General features: G+C 36.2%; 1 protein-coding gene across 1 annotated transcript in view; it reads left to right on the forward strand.

Moving 5' to 3' along the window:
• The first annotated feature begins 8465 nt into the window (after positions 1–8465).
• LOC112042874 (tiggy-winkle hedgehog protein) overlaps positions 8466–25789 on the forward strand; it is a 53996-nt gene continuing 36672 nt past the window's right edge. Inside the window, exon 1 of the mRNA XM_024078060.2 lies at positions 8466–8968. Within this exon, the coding sequence (XP_023933828.2) occupies positions 8693–8968 (276 nt within the window). The 5' untranslated portion in view covers positions 8466–8692. The remainder of the gene's footprint in view (positions 8969–25789) is intronic.

The following is a 25789-nucleotide window of genomic DNA, read 5'->3' on the forward strand; positions in this document are numbered from 1 at the left end:
CAGCTCCCTTCTTTGTCTTTTTTCCTTTTCCCTTGCCTTTCGTACTCTTCTTTACTTTTTTCGTAACTTTTTCTTGTCATTTTCAGTACCAGGTGGTAAAACCCTTCCCTTAGCTTTAATTTTTTTTCTAGGTTCTGTTCTTCCTCAATTGCGTTTTTTTCGGGCGTGTCCGTCAATATTGCTGTCTTACGTTTTTTACATCCTCTGCTTTTTGCAGTCCTGGGGCCTGCTTTTGGTAAGGGTCTCAGATCTTTAGGTGTTAAATCAAATGGCTGACAGGAATTTGCTTGCTGTAACCCGCTAGGTTCTGGTGTAGGCGAATTGGATCCTTGATTAGATGATACTATATTTGACAAATCATTGTTTACTGTTTGCTCGATAATTTGGTCACTCGACGCTGGAAGATTATCAACTGGAGTATTTGGATCAACTTAGGTAGGGGTTGTTGCATCAAGAATAGTCAAAACGCCATTAGATTGAATTTCACTGTTTATTTGTAGAGGCCGATTAGTATTAGACGATCCTGTGAACACACAACAATGATAAGCAAAAAAAGTTAGCAAATCAGTACGGTGACAAAAGTAAAAATGTTACTTGTGTACCCATAGGGCTATGTTACTTTTGTACCCGACCACATTTCTGTTAAAATATAAAAGATAACCTTAAAATGAAATGTGCTAGAGCAAAATGAATTAAAATACTGTGTAATCAATCTAATCAAGAATCAACATACAAATATTTAGATTGGTTTCATTTTTAAAAGCCTACGAAAACACTAAATAACAAAACAACAAAATACTTACGTTTGATGTGCGAAATCACAAAACGTCTTCTCACTTAACCAAGCAGCGCGAGGTGCGCGTGGCGACTGAACGCAAGGAAAGGGAGTACCGCCCCGCTGTTAACTTACGACATCGACGCGGTGTTTGACTGTTGGATATCCTTACAGAGCATTTGTTACTTTCGACCCGCCGTTACTTTTGTACCCGGTCTCCCCTACCCTCATATTAATTCGTGATGAGAAATAAATGATAATAATTACAGTGACACATTGCTAATATTATAGACTAGCGGACGCCCGCGACTTCGTCCGCCTGAAACCATACTACTCCCACTCTACAGCTACCCTACCATACAGGTGATGAATAGGGACTCAAACCTACCCCACTCTCTACCCCTAACCTACTCCTACCCTACCTCTACCCCACCCTATGAGGGTATATATTTCTTATGCCGGATTTCGTACTATTAGAGATCATTATTATTAACAGTCGCTGGCCTGCTGGACACTGGCCTCTTGCATGGACTTTCAGACACCCTACATAAGTAATTTTGTTGGACAACGTACACTTTATTACAAGGTTTAGAAGTAGGTAGCTAATTATTACTAAGTTTACAATATCAGCTAAAGTAGGTTGCACCAAATGATGATTTTCTTGACGCCTTTCGGTGACAAAATTCGTGCATTAAGTATTTTTTGTGTGCACCTACTACGTGGAGAGCTTTATGGTAAAACAAACAATTTAAAACACTACAAAGCGGGCGTATTAGCTCAGCACTCTCCTCCATTAGCCACCGCCGACACCTCGGCCGTCCTTTGTCGAAAATATTGTTTGCTCTCATACGAAGGTACCGGAGGTGCCGCGACACTCGTCCACTACTTGGTACAGTTTGCTTTGGCTGCCTTTAAGCCGCTTGACGAAACACAAGTGTTATTTAACATGATCGATGACTTAACAACGTACACGATTTTATTTGGATATAAATCGTTAAAAATCGCTGATTTAAATACAAATTGTTTGATATCACGTTATTTACCTGAGTACATTACCATTTTCCCGGCTCCTCCTATAAAGACTTCAAAATATAACTACAAAGATTAGGAGGTACGTCATAGCCCAGCGGGTGGGAATGGAACCTGAACTTGACCGTGTTGAATCCGGCCCCTTAGCCTTTAGGTTATTTAGAGTTCTATAATCTTCAAACATTTAGTTTATGCCTACAGATTTACAGGATGTAAGTGTTAGAGTCTTGCGAATAATTACTGTGATTTGCTGAACTGATGATAATTAAATAGCTTCATCATTATTATCATTATCAGCCGATGTACGTCCACTGCTGGACATAGGCCTCTTGTATAGACTTCCAAACATCAAGCTCTCAGGCCAAGGACATCAAGCGGCTCTCTGCAACCAGCTTGATGTCCTCAGTCCATCTAATCGACTCGACTAACATTGCGCTTTCCGGCACGGGGTCGCAGTTCTAAAATCTTGTGACCCCACGTCCGTCAGCTCTTTGAAGTATGTGCCCTGCCCATTGCCAATTCAACTTCGCTTACTCGCTGAGCTATGTCGGTGACTTTGGTTAGTCTGCGGATATCCTCATATCTGATTCTATCATGCAAAGTAACTCCAAGTACTTATATCTCGTTCCATCGCCCGCTGAGTGACTCTGAGCCTTCCTATGAGACCCATAGTCGGCGACCAGGTCTCAATTATAATTCTAGGTAGGTCAATAATCAAAAAGTGGCATTGAGCCGTAGGGTACCGCTAGACGCGCTTTGTACCTACAAATCCCTGTAATTTTATAAAAGTATAAATCGGAAAGATAGATGTATCGGCATCTACTCGTTATGACCAGCCACGATTAGTCATACGCTAAAAATGTATGAACCTATTAGTGAATAAAAAAAATATAGTTTACAGAGGGTTGAAAGGAAGTGTTGAAAAGACAAAGGTTATCTAATCGTTGATTTGGCAACGATAAGTATTGTGCGGAGAGCGCAAACAATTTTCACACGCTTTTGTTTGGGTTTACCTATATTCGGTCTGCTTGTTATGTCTACTTCCGAGTAATATCGATAAGGAAGCGTTAATACTTAATCTCGGTAAAGCTCATTAGTCACACGTCCGGTTTACCAAAACACCTGTTCTATTACCAAGCGGTGAAACCTCCATCACTTGTTAAATTTTTACGCTTAGTTTAAGTATTAGCTAAAATTTTACGCTGATTTGTCAATGTCTTGAGAGGACTTTTTAGAATACCTTTAATATCTTCTTTTTCTGTGCCAACTCCAGTACCTACGTAAGTTGCAGCTATTCTACTCGTAACTTAAGAGACAACAGCTCTGAACAAACAACCTCGTGTTCATTCTACCATTCAAAGAGATTTAAACCAGGTATCATTGAAAAGAATGGGAGGAGTTAGGCCAAATAGTCCACCACGCTGGCCCAATGCGGATTGGCAGACTTCACACAAGCAGATAATAAATTAAATTTCTCTGGTATGCAGGTTTCCTCACGATGTTTTTCCTTCACCGTTTGAAATACGTGATATTTAATTTCTTAAAATAATAAGTTGGAGGTGCACGCCCCGGACCGGATTCGAACCCACACCCTCCGGAATCGGAGGCAGTGGTAATATATCTAAGTCTAAGGTATATGATACTTTTATATCGCAAAAAAAATCATAGTACCTAATGGATACTTTTATATTATGTTAGTAAGATATTGAAAAATTTACTCCATTTTCTTATTTTCGTCATAGCTTTAAAGCTTAGGTAAGGTAAGTACTTTATAATAAAGAAATATCACGCAAAAGAAAAATTTTCAAGGAAGAGAAAAGACACAGCGAAATATTAATAATCAATTTTTAATGAAGAAAATTAATGGAGTGGCGAAATATGTTAACATATGAATTGGGGTGCATAACTTAACAGCTGAGTATTTCGGGAAAGCTTTTAAAGGAAATTTGATTTCTTCACTAGCTTTTGCACCCAACGTCCGTTGGAATGCGATCGAAATTATTTATTCTCGTTTTTTACTCTGACACTGAATTCTGCAAAATTTCATCACATGACAAACATACTTCCAAATATTCAATGTTCTTAGAATTCAGATACAGTTTACGCAAGTACAATAATCTATGTATGTTTGGGATAAGTAGGTACCTAAGTATACAAACATAAACAGAAGGATAATTTTGGTATACAATATGATCTGATTATGCGATCTATGCTTTTATTGTGTAAACCTCTTTGCGATGCGTACAAATTATCTTAAACGGGCACTCTCTGTTATGTAAATGTGCATATAAATTTCCCCGTAAAGCAATTCTTTTTTAGGTCAGAAATGAAAGGGAAGCTGTTGTTATATGAACTACGAAATGGGTATTTTAACCCGTTTAGCTTGTTGCTTTATTATTTATGAGGAGATAACTACTTGTATTTAGTGTAAAAACTACAAAAATCTTTTGTCAATTAAAAGGATAACAATAACATGCATATTTTTAATTCGCACAGCAAAATCTGGTGGTGTTTCCTGACACTTATAATTTAAACTCCTTCAAAGCAAGAGTGGATAGACATAATTTGAGTCAAGCGCGAGTCAATCTTTCATAAAAAAAAAACAAGTAGGTATGCTTGGACTGAAGTAAGATTTACAAGACGGAGGTCCTGGGTTCGACCCTAGGCTGGTAATTTTGAGGTTTTCTTAATTGGTCCAGGTCTGGCCGGTGGGAGGCTTCGGCAAAGACGTACCGCCAAGCGATTTAGCGTTCCGGTACGATGTCGTGCAGAAACCTGAAGGGGTGTGGATTTTCAACCTCCTCCTAACAAGCCCGCCCGTTTACTTCTTCGATTGCATCATCACTTACCATCAGGTGAAATTGTAGTCAAGCCTAACTTGTAAAGAATTAAAAATAATAGCGAGTAATAATCACGGATAGAAAGCGCAGCTTAAGTGCTATATGTTTTGTTGTAAATTTCAGGTGAATATTGTGAAGCGTTCGAAAAACTTCATTGATTTATAATTTTTATAACAAGTTCGCTATTCTAAGCCCGTATACATGGATTTACCTTATATAGGCATAATAAATGAACATATTTTCTTTATTTGGAATGAAGGAATTTCAAAAAGGCAATTAGCTATTACTACTGTATATGGTACATATACAAATATGGTAATCAATTTACATTGGCTGAAAATATTGACTCATTTTAACAATGAATCATTAGTGGTTTTTACTATGATGACATTTACAACTATTGTTAGAGTAATCTTAGGTTACCTATACACAGTAGGTAAGCAAGTTTTCACCAACTTTTTCATGTGTCACGGAAAATATGAGCAATGTCACGTGATTCGGCACAATATTGTAGATGTATTTTTTTTTCAAGAATATTTGCCATATCTTTTAAATATGACCAATATTCCTATTCCCCTCCAACTAGTCAGGAAAGACTGTATTAGGAGTGGGTACGACAATAGACCAACGGGGCGGAGATCGAACTACCACCCCTCGGTGTTGAGTCTGACCGCTCTTACCGTTGAGCTATTGAGGCTATATTCTACCTACTCTTGAACAAGACTACTTTGATTTGCACACACATTTTACCACTTCGGAAGCGTCTCTCGCGCAAAATATTCAGTTTAGAAAAAAATGATATTGGAAACTTCAATATTATTTTTGAAGATCTATCCATAGATAGGTACTTCACACGGGTTTGATGTAAAAAAATTTTTGAGTTTCAGTTTTATGTATGGGGGACTAACATCATTTTTTTTCTTTTTCTGTATGAAAATCTTAATGCGGTTCATGGAATACATCTATTCACGAAGTTTCAACAGTATACCTCTTATAGTTACGGAAAAAAGTGGCTGTGACATACGGACGGACAGACAGACAGACATGACGAATCTCTAAGGGTTCCGTTTTTGCCATTTGGCTACGGAACCCTAAAAACACTCTGGAAAATCATCTGGAAAATATTAATATTAATACAGATTCTGATACTTTCAGTGCAATAATGTGATCTTTAAAGTTAACTATATTGTGTGCTTTTTTGTTGATGATAATTAAGTTGCTAAATATGACTCACTAACAGTAACTATTATACTAACAATACCTAATAACATTTTTGGGACACGGAAAAATGTAAAGTCTTGAAGCAGTATCGGTTGCTATAATTATCATTATGAAATAATGTTTTAGTTTCTTTCGATATGATTATTTTTTACGGGAACTGAAGCAGACTCTTCTCTAAATTATCGACTCGTGAATAATTCATTAGAGGAAGAAATTTCGTGCGTCATTTTCATGGAAAACATGGGGAATAATTTTGTGGCACGGCGCACTATACAAATAATAGTTTTCCGCAAAAAATTCTATCAGTCAACAGGAAAAAATCTAAATGTAACCAAAAAAAACAATTGAAATTTTTCCCTATTTAAAGTTTTACTAAGTGATTTGATAATACGACACATAAACACTTGAATAAGAAATCTTTCAAACAAAAGCAACTAAATGAAAATCATCGGGTCACCAGGTTCACCGGTTCGAGAGGTACAAGTACACGAAGACGGAAAAACACACAAACACACGTCTAACTTATAACTCGTCTCGTCTTTGCCTGTGGCTTTCTAATGGTAAAATAATTTTCAAATTCTATTCAGTAGATCTAAAGATCAACCCCTATAAACTTTACTATAAATACAGTACTTACCTCACAAACTTTACCTCTATTATTAATACAGTATAACCACCCAGAAATTGGAAAACATCCATGCTGTTAACATAAACATTTTTCCAGATGCGGGAATCGAACTCACGACCTTGGCTGTAGAAGGCGGGTACTAGCCACTGCGCCACTCGGTCGTCAATATCTATTTTAATATTTATCATTTTCTCATTGGGACTATTCTTAGGATTCCAAACACCCTTTATCTAGTTGTATCTATTGTAAGTTTCTGAGGAATTGAGCATCTCGCTGACTATTTTTAACCGACTTCCAAAAAGGAGGAGGTTCTACGTTCGGCTGTATGTATGTTTTTTTTTTTTTTTTTTTTTTTTTTTATGTATGTCCAGCGATAATTCCGTCATTTGTGGACCGATTTTGAAAATTCTTTTTTTGTTTTGAAGGATTTGATTCCAGGGTGGTCTCATTTTTTTCATGTCAGGATCTGATGATGGCATCCTGGAGAAATCGAGGGGAACTTTCGAAAATCGTAGGGACGGCTAGTGCGTTTGTTAGTGTTTCCATAAGGTATTTTAAACCATTACAATTTTATGAAGGTCTGGAGTTGGTCTGATGATGGAGCCGATACACAGACGATGGAACTCGTCAACGATTTACGGCAGGTACCTTTTGTTTGGGCTTGATTTATTTGTATTGATGAGAACTTTCCACCTAGATGGTTTGTGTCTGTATTAAGGGTCTGATGATGAAGACGAAGGACAGTTAAGAGAACTCCTCAACGGTTCACAGTAGCTACCTTGTGTTAGGACTTGATAAATTTGTATTGATGAGAACTTTCCACCTAGATGGTTTGTGTCTGTATTAAGGGTCTGATGATGAAGACGAAGGACAGTTAAGAGAACTCCTCAACGGTTCACAGTAGCTACCTTGTGTTTGGACTTGATAAATTTTATATTGATGAGAACTTTCCAACCATATGGATTGTGACTGCATAGGGGATCTGGTGATGAAGACGGAGGACAGTCACCTTTCACGTTTTTCTGAATATTCATATTACGTGTGGATAAAGGGGGAGTGTAATTTTGTAAATGAGTTAAGGTAGTATTTTTAAAATTGGGATTGTAGGACTTAGATACTTATCATGAGAAAATAACGTTTCAACTAATTGCTCATTAATTTTTGTTCACACTCAGTAGGTGTGCTAACACTAAAAATTAAAAAATAAAAATTTTAATAAAAAAAATTCAACCGACTTCCAACTCAAAAATTAACCAAAACTAAAAAGCAAAAAATAACATCTTACCTATGTGCTACCTTCTGATCAGTTTGAAGGCGGTGCCAATCCAGTGTCATGTTTTAATTAAAGCCATTTCTGAAAGAACCACAGAAATTTTGTAATATGTATAAACGGCTTAAATTAAAACATCACTGGCTTGGCACCGCCTTCAAACTGATCAGAAGGTAGCACATAGGTAAGATGTTATTTTTTGCTTTTTAGTTTTGGTTAATTTTTGAGTTGGAAGTCGGTTGAATTTTTTTTATTAAAATTTTTTGATGCTATAGAATCAACTCAAGGTTAACCTGATTTGGAAACATCACTGCAGTTACAACAACACCAGAAGTAGATCCGAGAATGTGAGTAACATTATTTTGTCAAATAGAAAATAAGCCGATGAATATTCAAACGTCTGAACATATTTTCATAAACCACGACGCTTTTTTCGAGCAGTGTTGCATTATCAATTTTAGATTTTGGGCATTGGAAATAAACCTTCATTTAACTTCATACTATATTTGAACGCTTTTTTAACGTCCGTTAAAAAACTCTCGTGCTAATGAGGGCTTATACTTACATAGTCTATCTAAATCAATGCATATCAGTAAATTACATTTACGACAGTAAAATGGATTGACAAACACTAATTTATAAAAAGTATGAAGCATTTTGAATGTAAGTTTTTTTTTTAATTTATGCAATGATAAATTTCATCATTGTATCAATGTACACAAAAGGTCTGCGATGAATACAGCAATGAAACCGGCGCGAGTGGTGTCCCCGGGATGATGGCGCTCGGCCGACGGCGGCGGCGACGGCCGACAAGGGATGCAGCTCGGTGGTGGACGCTGCTCTCTCGGCACCCAGCGCGGTCTCAGTGTCGCTCAAGTCGCGGCGCGCGGTGGTCGTGCGGCGAGCGCGCGTGAAGTGATGTCCGAGAGATGAGGCTGCCGCTGGTGCTACTGTGGCTGGGAGCGGCGGCGGCTTGCGGCCCGGGCCGCGGCTTCACCCACCGCCACGGACCGCGCCGCATGACCCCTCTCGTCTTCAACCAGCACGAGCCCAACATCAGTGAGAATTCCAAATCCGCCAGTGGCCCTCCCGAGGGCCGCATCACGAGGGAAGACGAAAAGTTCAAAGACTTAGTGCCCAATTATAACCCGGACATAGAGTTTAAGGATGACGAGGGCACCGGAGCCGACCGCCTCATGACACAGGTGAGCGCTTTGCACTTCTTTTTACCGCCGATCACAGTTTTTTCAGCCTACCCTTTACAAAATATAAACAAAGTACGGCAACTGTCAGTTTCATTAATTTTTATTCAGCAATGAGTGTTGATTATTGCGAGTTAGAATCGAAACAATGGGTTTCGTGAAGCGTCTTCTGTTTTGGAAACAGCTCCTCAGTGTGCGGGTAGGGACAATTGTCGGTGTAAATATTACCGGCTGTGGAACAATGGACACAAATTGCGGGCGTTACGGTAGCTTCGTAGCGAGTGTTACGATTGTAGCAGTGCAATTACACAGGCTTTGACAAACAATATTTTGTCTCTGTGACTAATCGATGAATGATGAATTCTTTTCAATTTTGATGCCAGTTTGCTAAATATATGGCCATCATAAAATCGCTGTTGAAGGTATTCGAAGTCATGCGTTGTCATTCACGACGTTTTGTTAGCGCGCACTTAAATAATGCATTGGTAACTTTACGGGAAACTTTTTGTTGTTATCGCATTGTATAGCACATTTAGGATACACATATTATTTTTTTGGTAAGCACTATAAGCATATAATTGAATTCTATATAAATTGTGCTTTTATAAAAAAATACATAATTTTGATAAACATGAAAATTATGTTTTGCTGTATAGGTAATATTTTCATTTAATGCTTATAACTAAAATTACTAGTTAAGATACAGACCTCAGGACGACAAATGTTTACAGATTAGCATACCTAACTGAAGGTTGGAAAATAGATAGGTTTAGGTAGTAGGTACAACTTCAAGACCTATGCGTGTGCGCGACCTACCCTTACGTCACCCTTTATTTTCTGCTAAGGTATTTGCAAAGGGTTGTCATGTGCGAGTTATTTTTAGGATTTTCCTTTTTCATTTGTAACTTGTAAACCTAAGTTAAGTAAAAATTAGTAAAACAATATGTTCTATCGATATTTAAAATATTAATTAATTCTATTCCTATAATAAGGATGTTTGAAAACTAACATTAAAACTGCTATAATAGAATTTTTTTTAATTTTAACTTAAAAAGCTTAAATATAGAAATAGATAAAAAAAATAAACTAAAAATTGTAATTATTTTTTATGCTGATTTGATATGATAAATTGCGGCAACCCTATCAATAACATCAAAGAGTATCGAAAAATTTTGTCGTAAGTAAGAATAATAGAAAAAAGTAATTTTAATAGAAGATAAAATCTTTTTTAAAATTAAGTAAATCATTTTTTAAACGAAAAATAAATTTAAAAAATGTATCAATTTTAATTAATTAAAGAGTAAATTTTAAAAAGTTAATATATTTTTATTATTTTTGAAATTACGAAATTTCAAGTAAGTAATACTAACCTATAATATTAACTTAAATTACAATGCCTCCTGTTAAGAATGAAAAAAAAATTAGTTGGAGTTGATGCAATGTTTCAACGCTAGCCGTCGGGAGTTTGATTTTTAGCGTGCGTTTTAAAAAACGTTTTATTACAAAATTATTGATTAATATTTATTGAGTATCAACCTATTGTAGTGAGTAGGTACTTATGTATATATATTATCCGTTTACAACGTTTATAAAAGTACCAAATTATATAATTAAGAATCAGGATATCGGTATAAAAAAAAAACACTACGTACCTACTATCGACAAACTAGTAAATCTGAAAATAGATTGGTAAGTTTATTGTTTCAATGGAGTGTGTGGATTGAATAGCAGCTAAATCGGATAATACGCACGTAATATAATTCTTGTCGACTTCAGTGCGACCTCGCTCTAATGGCTCGACAAACATCGCCCATGTTGACAAACAAACATTCGCCATCGGCATCCATAATATTTTCCCGTAGGATGTAGGTCATGTAATACGCAGTATCTATACTGTATATAATGATGGTCTATAATCTAGGTATATACTTACTAAGTACATTCTTTGAAATTCTTAAAAATACTTTTATATTATAAACACTCGCTTTCAAATTCGTACGCGGCTCAATTTCTGTTTTTCACAAATCCCTCGGGAATCATGTGTTTTTTGGCATAAAAAGTAGCCTATATATTGCCTAATAACCCCCTCTATCCAGTGAAAGTCCTATTAATGATTTTAACATGACTTTAAGTATTTGTATATACTGCAAGCAGTGGCGTGCAATTCTTACATACAAAAATGCAGTGGCTACCCAAAAGAATCATTACAAACCTGTGATGTTAAGGAAATTTTCCATTTTGTACAATTTGTATGTATAATGCATATTCTAGTTAAATCCTGTAGGTACACGCCACTGATTACGTTTAAAAAAAATCTCACACACGACTTTACCTCTGCAATTAAATAAATTAAAAATATTTCTCCTTTTATCAGAAGCATAGGATCAGCTGATTCTGTATATATTCATCTTTATGTAATATATATATACCTTTTCAACCTGTATGTATCAATAAGTCATTACTAAAAATTTAAATTAGTATAGGTAGGTTATCTCCAAAATTACAAGTTTTATTATAACCAATACATTGAAGCATACAGTTCCAGTTCAGACAGAGATTTTTAAGCATCACTGTTTAAATTCAGTAGAATTTGTATCACTTAACCACTGCAAGACCAGTCGACCATCGAGCATAGGTACCCTATATGTAAACTATGTACCTACTAAATATAAATACGAATTATATACATGCAAAAAATTATGCATATACGTTACAGATTTATGAAATACTACCTGCCAATACAAGGAAACTGCATCGATAGTAAATTAAAGGTGACATGTTTATCGAAGCCAGTGTTTCAGATGCTTGTTGGGTGCAGTGTCACTCTATCCGAGCCAGTGATGTTGATATCAGTCAAACTGATTTAGCGTTCACAAGACAAGGTGTTTACATTCCAGATCATAATTCAATACGTACAATACTTCGAACAGTCATTCCGATGCTAACGGATATTCTCGAATAGTTGTTTTGTCCAAGGATGTAAGCTCGTCTCGTAATTCTGCAAATAATGACTTAAACGTACGGTCCGTTTGTACAGCAAATATTATATTAGCCTAATGTACTTATGCATGGAGTCCAGATACGTTTTCATAATAATAAATAGTGTTTGAAGGCAGACAGTGTACACGTGTGTGCGTAGGGAAGAAAGGCCGGCGCGAATCCGCCGTCGGTTACGTTATGTGCTCCGGCGGGTAGCACATAGCCTGAGCCGAGCTAAGCAGCCTTGCATTCGTAAAAATCTTCAAACCGGTTCGATGTGCCTCCATTACTTTCTTTCTGCCTCCATCGTGCCTCCCATTTAACTCGGGCCCACTTTTTATCAGGAATCGGTATCTTCCTCTAATAGTATTATTTATTTCTCATGAATAAGAGGGAGTAAAGTTAATGCATACGGATGCGGTTCTTTACATACCGTATGCTTCGGAGATAAAATAAGTTGCATTCTTGAACGTTTCTACGGCTTCTGAACAGAAATAATCGTTATTTCATAAAATGTACGTAAAGCGAGCCTGTAACTTTGTTTGCAAAAATTACAAGCGTTGAATAGATTTATCTTTTTGAAATGGTCAAAATATGTTTTATGCTATTTGCTTGATACTGTAACAAAGGAATACACAATTAACAACTGTTTATTTAATTAAATGTGCAAACTATATTTTTATTGTATTATACAAATTCCTGAAAATAAATTATATGAATTGAATTGAATTGAATTTACGTCAAACCATAATATTCTATAGAACTAAACAACGATTTGCTGGGTTATGTACTTAGGGTAATGAACCTAAGTAAGTTAGGAAAAATAAGAAAATAAATATTCACCTTAATACGTACGAGTTTATGGTAAACATCGACTTACAATTTTGTCATAACACATTTTTACTATGTAGAACATCATAAATATAAAAACAATGACGTGGGAAGGTTACCGAGGGTTTTTCATTTGGAAAACATTTTAGCCATTGATTTGCTGGCTAGCTGTGCTAACCGCAGAATAGGTGTGCGACCGCATCGTTTGCGCTTCTCCGATTCCAATAGGAATTACTTACGATTTTATGTAGATTTTTATTTAATATTTTATATTCTTCAATGCGAATAAGCCTGGAGCGAGAGGCGGCGGGACGCGGGGGTTGAGGGACATAAATATCTTGGTGATTTATGGTCGAGGCGGTCGCGGGATAGGTCAGCATTATTCAATTTCGTATTTGAGGCTCGAATTACAATGAGCTTTTAAAGCGGCGTGCGCGCAGATAGCAAGACGCGTCGCTCCAACCACACTGGCTTTTGTTATCTAAACTTAATTTTTGTAATCTCAGTATTAGCTATGTTTGTCGTACATACAGTCGGGCGTGTTTTCTTCTAACGTTTCATACGAAACCGCAATAAAACCCAAATACTAATGCAAACATAATTTAATAGTATAAATACTTTGATTTATAAGATAAAATCGTTTTAAAGTCACTTAATTATAGATTGTTTATGTTTATTTTATTTTACGAACCGATACGCTAAAGTGGTTTAATTTGTTAGCAGCAAAGACACCGCCATCTAAATTAGATACTTTTCGGCTTATTAGCGCAGGATAAAAAACGGAACGAGCCTCGATCGCTTTGTGAATAATTGACCATAATCAAATTAATCCTAAAATCCTACGGTGGGTTTACAGCGTTGTAAAATGTAATAAAGACCTCTTTACAGCCTTATAATATAATATCATTGCGTGTTTACTATGTGTCTATCTCACTACCTACCTACGAGTATGTTCTTTGAACAGTAACCCTTCTAAAGTTTTGAAATTTTGTATATTTTTATTAAAAATCATGGATTAGTCAGTTACTAACTTTTATTTATGTCTGTAACGCAACTTTGAGTCATTTATAATAAATAGTGCTTTGTTCGGTTTTTCTTTCGAATTTAAAGACAAAATAACTTCTTTATTTGCCTATTTATTAAAGACAAGTGTAACTCCGCGGTTTCACCCACGTTCACTTAGTTCCTTGGTAGGTTTCCTCAGACTCATACGGTTTAAAGCAACATGCAAACGCTCGCGACTTCGTCCGCGTGAAAACCCTGAAACCCGACATCATTTATTGAACTTTCCGTGTAAACCTTCTTCTCGAGTAGCTCCACATATTAATATATTTAGTTAAAAAGATCTAAGTAGGTATACAGACGGCGCGAACAACTATGTTTATTTTTTCTGGGCCGATTGAGGGTTTCTCAATCAGTCCAAGTCTGGCTGGTGGGAGGCTCCGGCCGTGGCTAGTTACCACCCTACCGGCAAAAACGTACCGCCAAGCGATTTAGGTGTGGATTTTTATCCTCCTCCTTACAAGTTAGCCCGCTTCCATGTTAGACTACATCATCACTTACCATCAGGTGAGATTGTAGTCAAGGGCTAACTAGTAAAGAATAAAATACCTAATTAAAAGAAGAACTCAAGGTGTTAAGATAGTGCATAAAAGCATCGTGCGGCGTGCCACATAACGAAGTGACGAAATCGCGATAGGCAAGTGAAACAACAATTGGAGTTATGTTAGTTTACATAAATGCTATGTTTATAGCTGTCAATCGTATGCAAGCCCTATGTTTGCATGCGAACGCAAGAAACACTTGTTCAAATACAAGCCAAACTGTTCATGTGATAGGTCTTTGAACCTCGTTCGTGTTTGCGGTTTGTTTTATATAGTTGCTTCTTAAGGTGGCGATAAATTAACGATTTGCATCTCTTGCGAACGTAAACAGTTGTGATGAATGTGGGCACATACAATTATTATGCGGGTGTCAATATAACAACGAATTTGGTGAGAAATTTTCTACTAACCAATCATCGTGTCTTCTCCAAACAGCTCGCAAAAGAAGCTCCAAGCAAAAGAAACAGATTTTTTTTTTAATTTTTGGAATTCGTGGAGTTAAATAGATAGATACACTTTATTACGTTACGTTACGTTGGTGAGTATATCTATTTTATATTTTTAGATTATTTTTTTTCATATACCTATTCATATAACATTTTTATAATCGTATAGTTGTTACAAATACAAATTAAAATTAAAATATTTATTGGTTACATACCTAATGATTCGTGTCATTATTTACATTTTTCTTTTGTCAGTCAATCTTTAGAAGGTTCATATTAACTCAAATTACTTATTATTCGATTAAAGCATTCCAGGGTAAGAATTTAGTAACTTTCTTTTAAGTGAAAGTTACTAAATTCTTACCCTGAATTAAGAAAACTTCAATCGGCTCAGCCGGGAATCGAACACAGGACCTCCATATTGTAAATCCACCGCGCATACCACTGCGCCACGGAGGCGGTAAAAATGCGTCCAGGTGGCAGAAATACTCAAATAACGGTAGTACTTCCCCAGACGAGCTCTGTTATAAAAATCTCTTTTACTATATGTCGGAAAATGTCGTCAATATGTAAGGTAATCGCAAAGGCAGGCAGGCTTTTTGTTTAATGATGCCGTGTTCCGAGGTTTGTTCAACTGATTCCCGCAAATATTTGTCGTGGTACAGCTGTTGACGCTTATCTTTCTTATCTGTCAAATTACCCCAGTCAATGCTATGAGGCACGGGCCACTAAAAGACTAACAAACACTGTTTATATCTTGTCTTTTCTCTTCTTTAAATATCACACTAATGTTATAAAGGTGAAAGTTCGTTTGTTTTATATTAGTTACTCATTTAACTCCGATTTAACTGAAATTTGTATGGATATTGAATAAATCTGGGATTATCACATAGTCTGATAGCCAACTGGTCGTAACTTCTTAACAGGTGTCCACCTTTTACAGTGCCGTCCATATAACCAGCAATCGTAATTTCTGTACTCAATGGAGGAGTATTGTCTATCGAAAGAGACTCGATCCTCAGCCATGAGGGTCCAACTGAAAAAAGAAATCACATAGCCTATTTTCTATTCCGGAAATATCTATGGTTCTCGCGGGGTTAGTGGGAAACCTCATTTCTGAATTCGCCTAGCAGACTGATTTTGAGGAAGTTTTTCACTATCATTTAATTTTAATTAATGAGGCGGATATCTGTATACTACAAGTATATTAATAAATCATAAATAATAATCATTGTCATGGAAGTTGTTTACAATTTGAATTTCTTCAATCTATGTACATACAATCTCTGAAAAATATGATTCTCTGAAAAATATGATTTTAAATAACAATAATCATTCCCAACCGGATCTGATTTTTTTACATACAGACAGTCGAATAATACAGAATACAGAATAAATAAAGAATAAATACAGAACCTAATTTTTATTTTAAAATCTATTCCGAAATAAAGAGTGAAATGATGAAAAAATTATAGGTTTTTTACTTCCTCTATAGATGTTGGAATCCCAAATCGAACATATCAGTAAAAAGTAGAATTGATAGTTTATTTATGTATTAACGTTAATAGATATGATTACGGATATCTTTGAAGGCGATCATAAATTTGAGAGAGCGTAGATTGCACGAAGAAGCTCGCTAAATAGGGCGCAACAACAAATAATTGTAACATTCATATTGGATTCGATTATTTCTGTTACTAGGAAGTACTCATAGTTTTATGTTTTGTTGCACAATATTTGATATTATAGATTCTACTAGATCTTTTAGATGTTGTAAAAACATATATATCATATTTTAATTAAACTTGTTATCACATTTTAATTTTAAAGTGTATCAAAACTTGTAGCATCGTTCCAAAGTGTTATATACATTTTGGAACGATGCTGTAATTTAAACGAGCATTTAATTTTAATTTGAAAATATTTTAAAGGGGAACATTATAATAATTTGAGTACTTACCTATATATTAATAAAAGCAACTTGAATAATATGTAATTGTCTACATATATTATATTCATAACTACTTATATTTAAAGATTTTGGGAACAGATGACGCAGCCTTTTTTAACAGCCTACTAAATAGCCTGGCCTCCCTCTATATATGAGAGGGGTATATAGCTTAGACTCACCAAGCTGTTCCAACGCGGGTTGGTGGGCTTAGTATATATTAAGCTCGTATTAACTAAGATGTAATCATTGTTTTCGAAGTTCTCTATATAAGTCTGAATAATCCCCCAAAAACGTAGCACATCGGTTCTTTCTCCTCCTCCAATTAATCAGCTTATGATTGTTATATTTATTACATTAAAAATAAATGATGTAGGTAATAAATATCTTATTTGAACTAAATACTGTAAACTTTTTAACATATTACAACCATAAAACCGTCAATACTTCATTGTTTATTTGATTTGAACTGTTCTCATTTTTCCTTAGCCACGTTATTAAAAAAATACGTCAGCGTTTGTTAGTTTCGCAAGATAAATTGTTTTTTAAATTTTTAAAATCTCATCCCTAAATTTTACTCTCGAGACCGTGTTGTTTGGAACTCAATGCAAAAGGCATGTCCAGTAGTGGACGTCACAGATAAGTACACTTACTATTCTAAAAAAAAATTGGGTTTACATGTGCTCTAATTTGCACGAGAAATAACTTCGCGTAGATGTCTTTTATATACAATATCATAAGACCTGAGAACGGCTGAAAGGATTTGAATGAAAATTTGCACAAATAATACGAGTAGATTCAATAAGTTGTAAATAAAATTAAGTATAATTTAAAATGCATATAACTTTTAAGATACAAATATGGGTTGATAATGATGATAATTTTAATATATTTGTATATTATTGTATACGTCCGCGTGAAATTTAGTTTTTCACCATGGAAACCATGGATTTTTCCGGGATGAAAAGTAGTAGTTCCATTCCAAATTTCAACCGAATCGGTTCAGTAGTAGCGGCGTTAAAGAGTGACAAACATCCATACAAACTTTTGCGTTAATAATATTACTAGGATATTTTTCACTTAGGTTTTGTTTAGTTTTTCAATGGGAAACGTGAATAGTGGGATGTATAGGTTTAAGTATTAGGAAATTCAAATTAAAAGTCCACTTGAAGACACAAGTGGCAATAAAATCAAGTTGGACTATACTCTGGCGTGTCGATCGGCACTTAAATCTTACACCCAATAAAAGTGCACCTTGTCACGGCAAAGACCTGTAATTGGTCGTAGTGCTTTCGATTATGCTTGCAACGCGAGCGATCAGCGTCGGTGTATTTTTACGATTCTCATTGGTCCAGCTTAATGACGTGTGACGTTCCCAACAGAGAAACAATGAGCTTGTAATTGGATTTTAACTACGTAGAAAATTTACAAATTCACGTACACTGTATGTATTTTATAGTTTGTGTTACCGAGTACATAGCTACTGTTTACAACGAGAAACATTTAGATTCCTGAAAACTGGTTGCATTTATATACTTAGTTGAGAACTTGACTTTTTTATTATAATAAATATAAATAACTTTTAACCGTCATATGTTATTTGGCCCAAAGGATGTCTCGTCATCTTGAACAAATAGAGTTAGCAACTTGAACAATATCTTTGTTTTAAATTCCATCTGGCCTCAATAGTGACCACCACATTCATATTATCATGGACTTCTTATAGGTTTTCCCGTAATTTACAAGTGGAAAGCTTATTTTTGTATTTTGTTCAAAATTTTAGATTCGGGAATGAGGGATAATGAATTTTCGACTATTTTCTTGAACAGCTTGAAAATATATTCATTAAATCTTAGCTCGTACTTTGTCACATAGTGCAATTCGCAATATTTTTGTTTAGTTTTACATCTTGCCCCCAAAAGAGACTCCCACATTCAGATTTCGACTATTCACGTCACACGTCTGCGTTCTGCGTCACACTTTTCAACTGAATTGGTCAATTAGATTCAGAGAATGTGATGGACCGACAGACATTTTTTACGTTCCGAACCTAAAAAAGAAAAATGGTAAAACCCCAAAGTAGAAGCAAAAATCGCTTGTTATAGCTAGTTTATTAAATGGACAGAAGGTCACCCGGCCATCTGTTTATTATAATAGTAGTTGAACAATGTAAAACCATGACTTTTCTTCATATTTTCATAAAAATATGTTGTATTGAGGTTTATATTTGTGAAGATTGCGAGCGAGCGCAGGCGCCGCAGGACGTCGCTCCCCCCGCACCTCCGCCCTCACCTTTATTTATATTTATTTACCTTCCCTTCATTCAACGAAGGGCCGCCCTTTCGGCCCTTTTTGTCGCCCCGATACAAATATTGTGAAAGAGGCCTGCGGTTTGAGTGAATTTATTGTGGCTACAATTTGATGGTGCAGTTCCAACGTAAAAAATATTTTTTGTAAAATCTTTAAGCAGATGGTTCATAAAATGGCGTTAGTAGATACTTCGTGTTCATAAATTTTATGAGTTAGAGTAGTTAGAAAACGTGTACCTACATTTTGTTATTTATTTATTAAGTCAAGTAATATAATAAATAGTAAAGTATTATCGTGTAAAACCTACCTCCTCAGTTCTTCAGTTCGCAGTGAAAGAAAAAGGAAAATCGAACGAAGATATGAAAAGGGAGATAGCCTCGGATGAACATAAATAAATTGAGTACTGCTTCTGGTTTCAATATAAATTATGCACCTCTTATCCGTATTATCATGGACTAACAAGTAAACAATGCAAGATAAATCGCTACAAATCGTGAAGGCTAAAGATCAAATCTTCACCCCATTTGAACGCTGTGACACGGCGACATCCATGCGCATCAGTTATCATGATAAATGACGTATTTATTTATCCGACGGGCCTAAATAGCTATGGTAATATTGGTCGTACAACAGCACAAAAGGTAACAAAACACAAAAGTTGAAAAAGGTAAACCGCGCTATTTACAAAGTGGCTAGCGAGGACCACACAGCCACAATCGAGCCGCGCGTGCGACTCCGCCGGCTTCACAATAAAAAAAACATTCCCAACATAGATCTTTTTCGGTTATAGATCTCGCATTTTGCGGGTGTGATTTGTGACGTTCGGAAATGTTAATGGCACGTCCGATCCAGGCCCTTATTGTTCGACTCTACGATTGCTTCGCTCTGTTATCTGTTCGGGGGGTTTGCTGCATCAGTTCTGCGAGTATTTCTAACGGTTCCTTTGCCTGTCTGGTTATATTTTAGTGTACCATATGATTCTTGTTAGCTTTGGTGGTCATGGACTCCGTAAAAACGCAAATAATAGTGTACATCGGCACGCAAGTGGCGGCGCTCGGCGGTGTTTACGCGATCGACGCGCGCGCTGACGGACGAAACACAAGCGCCTCGTCTTTGACACTATACTCCGCATCCGTTCCACTCTGCCGACTTTAGCTATTTTTGGGGCTTTTGAAATTGTTGATATTTTATTGCATAAGTAAAGATCCCTTACCCAATATGACTTACTGGAGTTTCCGTTTTAGGTCATCAACATCATCATCAAAACTGTAGTTTGGTGGTCAGATGGAGAAAACTTTTCCGATCACTAGAGATATTTTTCAGCTGGCTGTAATTACTCTTGGTCCACTCCTTAATATCGTCCACCCATTTACGTCGCTGTCGTCCTCGTGCCCTTTTTTCGACTATCTTACCTTCTACCTACCCAGGATCAACCTAGGAAACTCGTAACGGGGTCCTCTTTGCAGATGTCCGAAAAATGCAACCTTCCGCCTCATTATAGTTGTCATCAGCTCGCGCTTGCAGTTTGCTCTCTCCAGCACTTGAGCATTTGAGACAAAGTGATTCCATGAGATTTTCAACATTTTCCTTAATCCCCACATCTCAAAATCGTCCGTTTAAGGTACCAACCGATTATTGCCCCGACGCAAAGAATGGGTGTTGTAATGACTGTCTGTCTGTGTGTCTGAATGTTTGTCTGTAGTATCATAACTTCTAAACGAATGTACCAATTATGATGCGGTTTTATTGTTTCAAAGCTGACGTGATCGAAATGGTTCTTTGCTATACACACTTACTATACGATGAAAATCCGTTAAGTCCATACGAAGATATCGGATTTTCTATCATGATGGAAAGAATTTCTGACATGATTATCCGGAAGTTAAAAAAAATACTTGTCTCACTATTGAGTAGCTATAATATTAAGTGTTTAGAATTTATCGAAATTTGAATTATAAAGGACGCAAAAAGCACACTTAGCGTCGTTACATTCAAATTAATTTGGTTCCCACATACTCAGAGTCAAGTCGACGTAGGTACGACGCATGTAATGAATTCCGTAGGCGGTTCGTGTATCGTCACGGTGAAATTACGAGTATATCGGTATGCAGTTGCATCAATATTTTGTTCAGACGATCATTACACGAGGAAGTCGATGTGTACACGATCTCGGGTCCGTGTACGTGTACATACGAGCTACTTTGGAGCACGTCTAATTGAAAGTAGGCGCGGCGGCGGGCTGCCTAACCTAATTTACATTAATGCAAACGAGGAGCATTGTTCAGGTGTGAAACACCAGTGTCAACACATGGTACTACTCAAACAGTTTATTAGCTCCACCCAGCGCTGGCGGCCGGACCTTTGAGCGCTGACAACCAGGATAAAAAGACTCAAATACTTAACGCTTCAATATAATACAGTGTGGAACCAATGACCGAAACAGGATTTTAGACTCCTGTCCTTCCTGTTCTAACGCATTCTATCTATACTATAGTGTGTTTAATTTAACTGGGGTGATATCGGAAAGCATAAGTAAAGAAACGTCTCTTTTTTGAACACACACTTGTTGAATATATACCTATAGATTTATAAAGTTTTTTGTAATTAAACACAAGTTGTCCATAGAGCCGTGATAGCCCAGTGGATATGACCTCTGCCTCCGATTCCGAAGGGTGTGGGTTCGAATCCGGTCCAGGGCATGAATATCACGTGTCTCAAACGGTGTAGGAAAAACATCGTGAGGAAATCTGCTACAGAGAATTTTCTTAAATCTCTGCGCCTGTGAAGTCTGCCAATCCGCATTGGAGCGTGGATCCAGCGTGGTGGTCTATTGGCCTAACCCTCTTATTCTGCGTGGAGACTCGAGCTCAGCAGTGAGCCGAATATAGGTTGATGATGATGTCCATAAAATAAGTGAAATTGACAAAGTGATTGAAAATTTTGTTAAAGATTAAAACCACGATAAATAATTAATTGTTTTTAATTTTTATTTGTACCTTTTCGGTTTAAAGAGCATACCTAAATAAACTAGTATCTAGGCTTGTAAAAGAAAAATAAAACACTTGTACCATTCAAGACATTTTCGAGTTTTTGTGCAACACACAGTAATTCCAATATTCTATTGGTTTGTATAAATAAAGAAGACGAAAAAGTACGATATAAATTATTATAATACGAACAAAATGTATTAAATGGACTAATAAATTGTCACTTATAATGCAGAGGTCAACGACTTTAGTCTGGAAGCTGTGGTCACCTGAAACTCTAGAAGACAATCGATCTCTTCATACTCCTAAGTGCATATCAAAACCTCAACACTGTTATAAATACGTTACGTTTACCTATAAAACGTATCTACACATTGGAAATAATGTTCTGCGAATCGTGTGTAACAGGTTAATCTAATCTAAGCCAGATATGATAGCAGAAATAGAAATGATTCAGGCTGTTCCATTTAAGCTTTAAATTAGACATACTTACCCTGCTATTTGATTGAAGTTATCAATTATAATCAACTTGAAAAATACAGTAAATAAATAAACTATGTTTTGCCTGTGACTTTGCCTTCATTAAATTCGAGTCATAATTTTTGATTTTTAAAAGCTACAGGACAGAAAAGAAAGCAACAAATGAATCCACTATTTATTAGTTTCATCGTAATCGACAGTGTAACAATAACAAATATATATACCTACAGTTTGAAATATAAGTATAATTATATTATTATGTACATATATGGTAAACTATTAATGATAAAGTTGGCATCTGATACGTTTTATTCTGGTATGTTTTACCACAGTATTTCTACAATCTGTACAATCAACGCCTGCGCGCATCATTAAAAAACAAAATTTCAGCCTTCGCTACTGCTACCTATACATGTATTCTTTTCAATTAAATTCAAAAACAACAGCCACAAGGATAATAAAATAAATCGAAATAAAAAAAATAAAGCATCTTAATTCAATCAGATTTTACCGCGAATGCCACGGATGACGTCAGTCGAAAGACAATGGGCGATCATAAATTAAAGTGACAATCTGCCACCTCGGAAATTAATCTCCACATGTCGTGTATCGTGTACATCGCTCGGCCGTTGGTAAACATAAAAAATCACCGATTGAGTCCTCGGCGTGCAGTAAAGTGCATTCTTGTGTAAGTTGCTTGAAGTCAATTCGCGGGAATATGCGAACTTTGGATACTGTTAATAACCGGCGACGCAATTGTACTACGGTTATTGTGTTATTGTGATTCACGTTCGGTGCGTTACGGGTCATCATTATCAAACCATATTCGGTTCACTGCTAAGCACGAGTTCGTTTTCAGAATGATAGGGGTTAGGCCAATAGTCCGCCACACTGGCCAAATTGGCAGACTTCACACACGTAGAGAATTAAGTAAATTCTCAGCTATGCAGGTTTCCTCACGATGTTTTCACTTCACCATTTGAGACACGTATTTACTTCCATAAAATGTACTTAACTAAAAAGTTTTAGGTGCATGCCCCGGACCGGATTCAAACCTACGCCCTCCGGAATCGGAGGCAGACGTCATATCCACTGTAAGTTAGTTTTTAGCCCAAAAAATGCATGTTTACCGCGCAGTTTGTCAAAAACAGAACTTCAAGTGAACTGAGTTACGGGCGTCCGTTAATCTATATCTACCTTACTAATGACGTAAATACAAAAGTTTGTATGGATGTTAGTTACTCAACCGAGCCAGAATGGCTCGGGTGATCTAGATGAATGGCACAAACATAGATTAAAGTCTGGAATAGCACTTAGATTACTATTAACCCCGATATTATAAGGGAACGAGAACAGTATAAACTGCCGCGGAGCTCTGCAGAATAATCTTAATGCGAAAGGTCATTCATCACTAATTATCGAAAACCGTTTGACGTACAAAAATGAAATTTGGCAGAGAGGTAGGATATAGTCAGCAGACGTCCGCAAAGAAAGGATTTTGTGAGAGGGCCAGATTAAAGAAGTGTAAGGACGGATAAAGTCGCGTGAGTAATATAATAAGAGACAAGAAAAGTGGAAACCAAGTGTTCTTTCACACTAATCTTTGGAAATACGCATCAGATTTTGGTGTTAAACATACAACTTTTTATTAGAAGACTGTATAAGTTTAAACAGAATATGACGGAACGGAGACTCGGCCATCCGCTAGTATTTACCTAACTAGCTTACGCCGCGCGGTTTCACCCGCGTGGTTCCCGTTCCCGTAGGAATACGGGGATAATATATCCTATAGCCTTCCTCGATAAATGAGCTATCTAATACTGAAAATTTTTTTCAAATCGGATCAGTTCCTGAGATTAGCGCGTTCAATCAATCAAACAAATTCTTCATTCTTCTATACAATATTAGTATAGATAATAATTAATAATATGAACTGTATGTGAGTTTCTTTCATTGAAGTTCTGTTCCCCGACAAACCAATATACACGTAAAGTACATTATACACGTAAAACTATAGCACTATAGTCAGTGCGAAACATGTGTAAATTGACACGTTGTTTACACAACGCGATTGCCATCTGACTTATAGAATCAAGAATAAACTAAAAGAGATATTTTAGTTCGCATTATCGATTACGTATGGATTTGTGACGTATTACTTACCTTGGCTTTCAACCAAAGTCTACTAGTTTTGAAATAAAACATCACTTTTTTGTAATTAATGTTTACATTTCATATAGATGTTTTGTGCGTACAAGTAAAATTCTATTAGAAAATTCTACTTCGGTTAAAGTTATTTTGGTATTTATATAAATAATAGCATGCCCCTCTTCATTATCAAGTTCTTTAGATCATTGCAAATAAACAAATAATGCACATGCTTATGTGAAATAACGTAAAAAGGAAGAAGTTTGAGAAAAAAGAAACTTCGAGCGTATTAACGTTGTACCTGAGTTTCGTAAGCTCTCATCTCATAATCAATAACAAATCTATTCCAATTCTAAGTTTATCTCAGTTTACGTTTCTACGATTAACTTTCCGAGTCTGTAGGGAAGTGTGGGCGCCATGATTCAATTGTTTACTTTATTACACTCATCAATTTGTTTCCATGTGGTACATTTACGCCGGTGTCTGAGTTTTATACTATTATGCATATAATGGGAAATAATCTGTTATGGTTAGCGGGCAACGGCCAAAATTTGCGTAACAAACTTATACTTGGTATATTTACCGTGTCGGAATTTCCAAGCAGTACGGTAAGCGGGACGTGTTGATGAATTTATACTTCAAACAGATATTATTCTATTTAATGTGTCTGCGTTTTACTAGCTAGAAAATTCGGTTATATATTTTATCTATGTGCCTAGACGGCAATACCTTCATTTTGTTAATAACTCTTTGTATATGGAGCCCGGAGGTAAAAGGAAAAGACATTAAGAACTGCTCGACTGTTTCATTTATTAATTAGTAAAATATAGTGAACGGCAGATCACTTGAAAGAACAGAGAATGACAGATAATATGATACTTGAATGTACGAGAGTGACAGGTTGAATAAACAATATCCACAGACAGTAGACACCTTATCACAGTACTACCATAGACGTGTATTTTTTTGCTATATAACGATGAACGTTGGGGTCTCAAGGTATTGGAATAGCGACCGTGCGCTGGAAATAGCAATGTTGGTCGACTCCCCACTACATGGACACAGCGAGTCGAAAAGTGTCACTATCAGAC

This window comes from Bicyclus anynana, chromosome 12, assembly GCF_947172395.1.
Source record: "Bicyclus anynana chromosome 12, ilBicAnyn1.1, whole genome shotgun sequence".
NCBI lineage: Eukaryota > Metazoa > Arthropoda > Insecta > Lepidoptera > Nymphalidae > Bicyclus > Bicyclus anynana.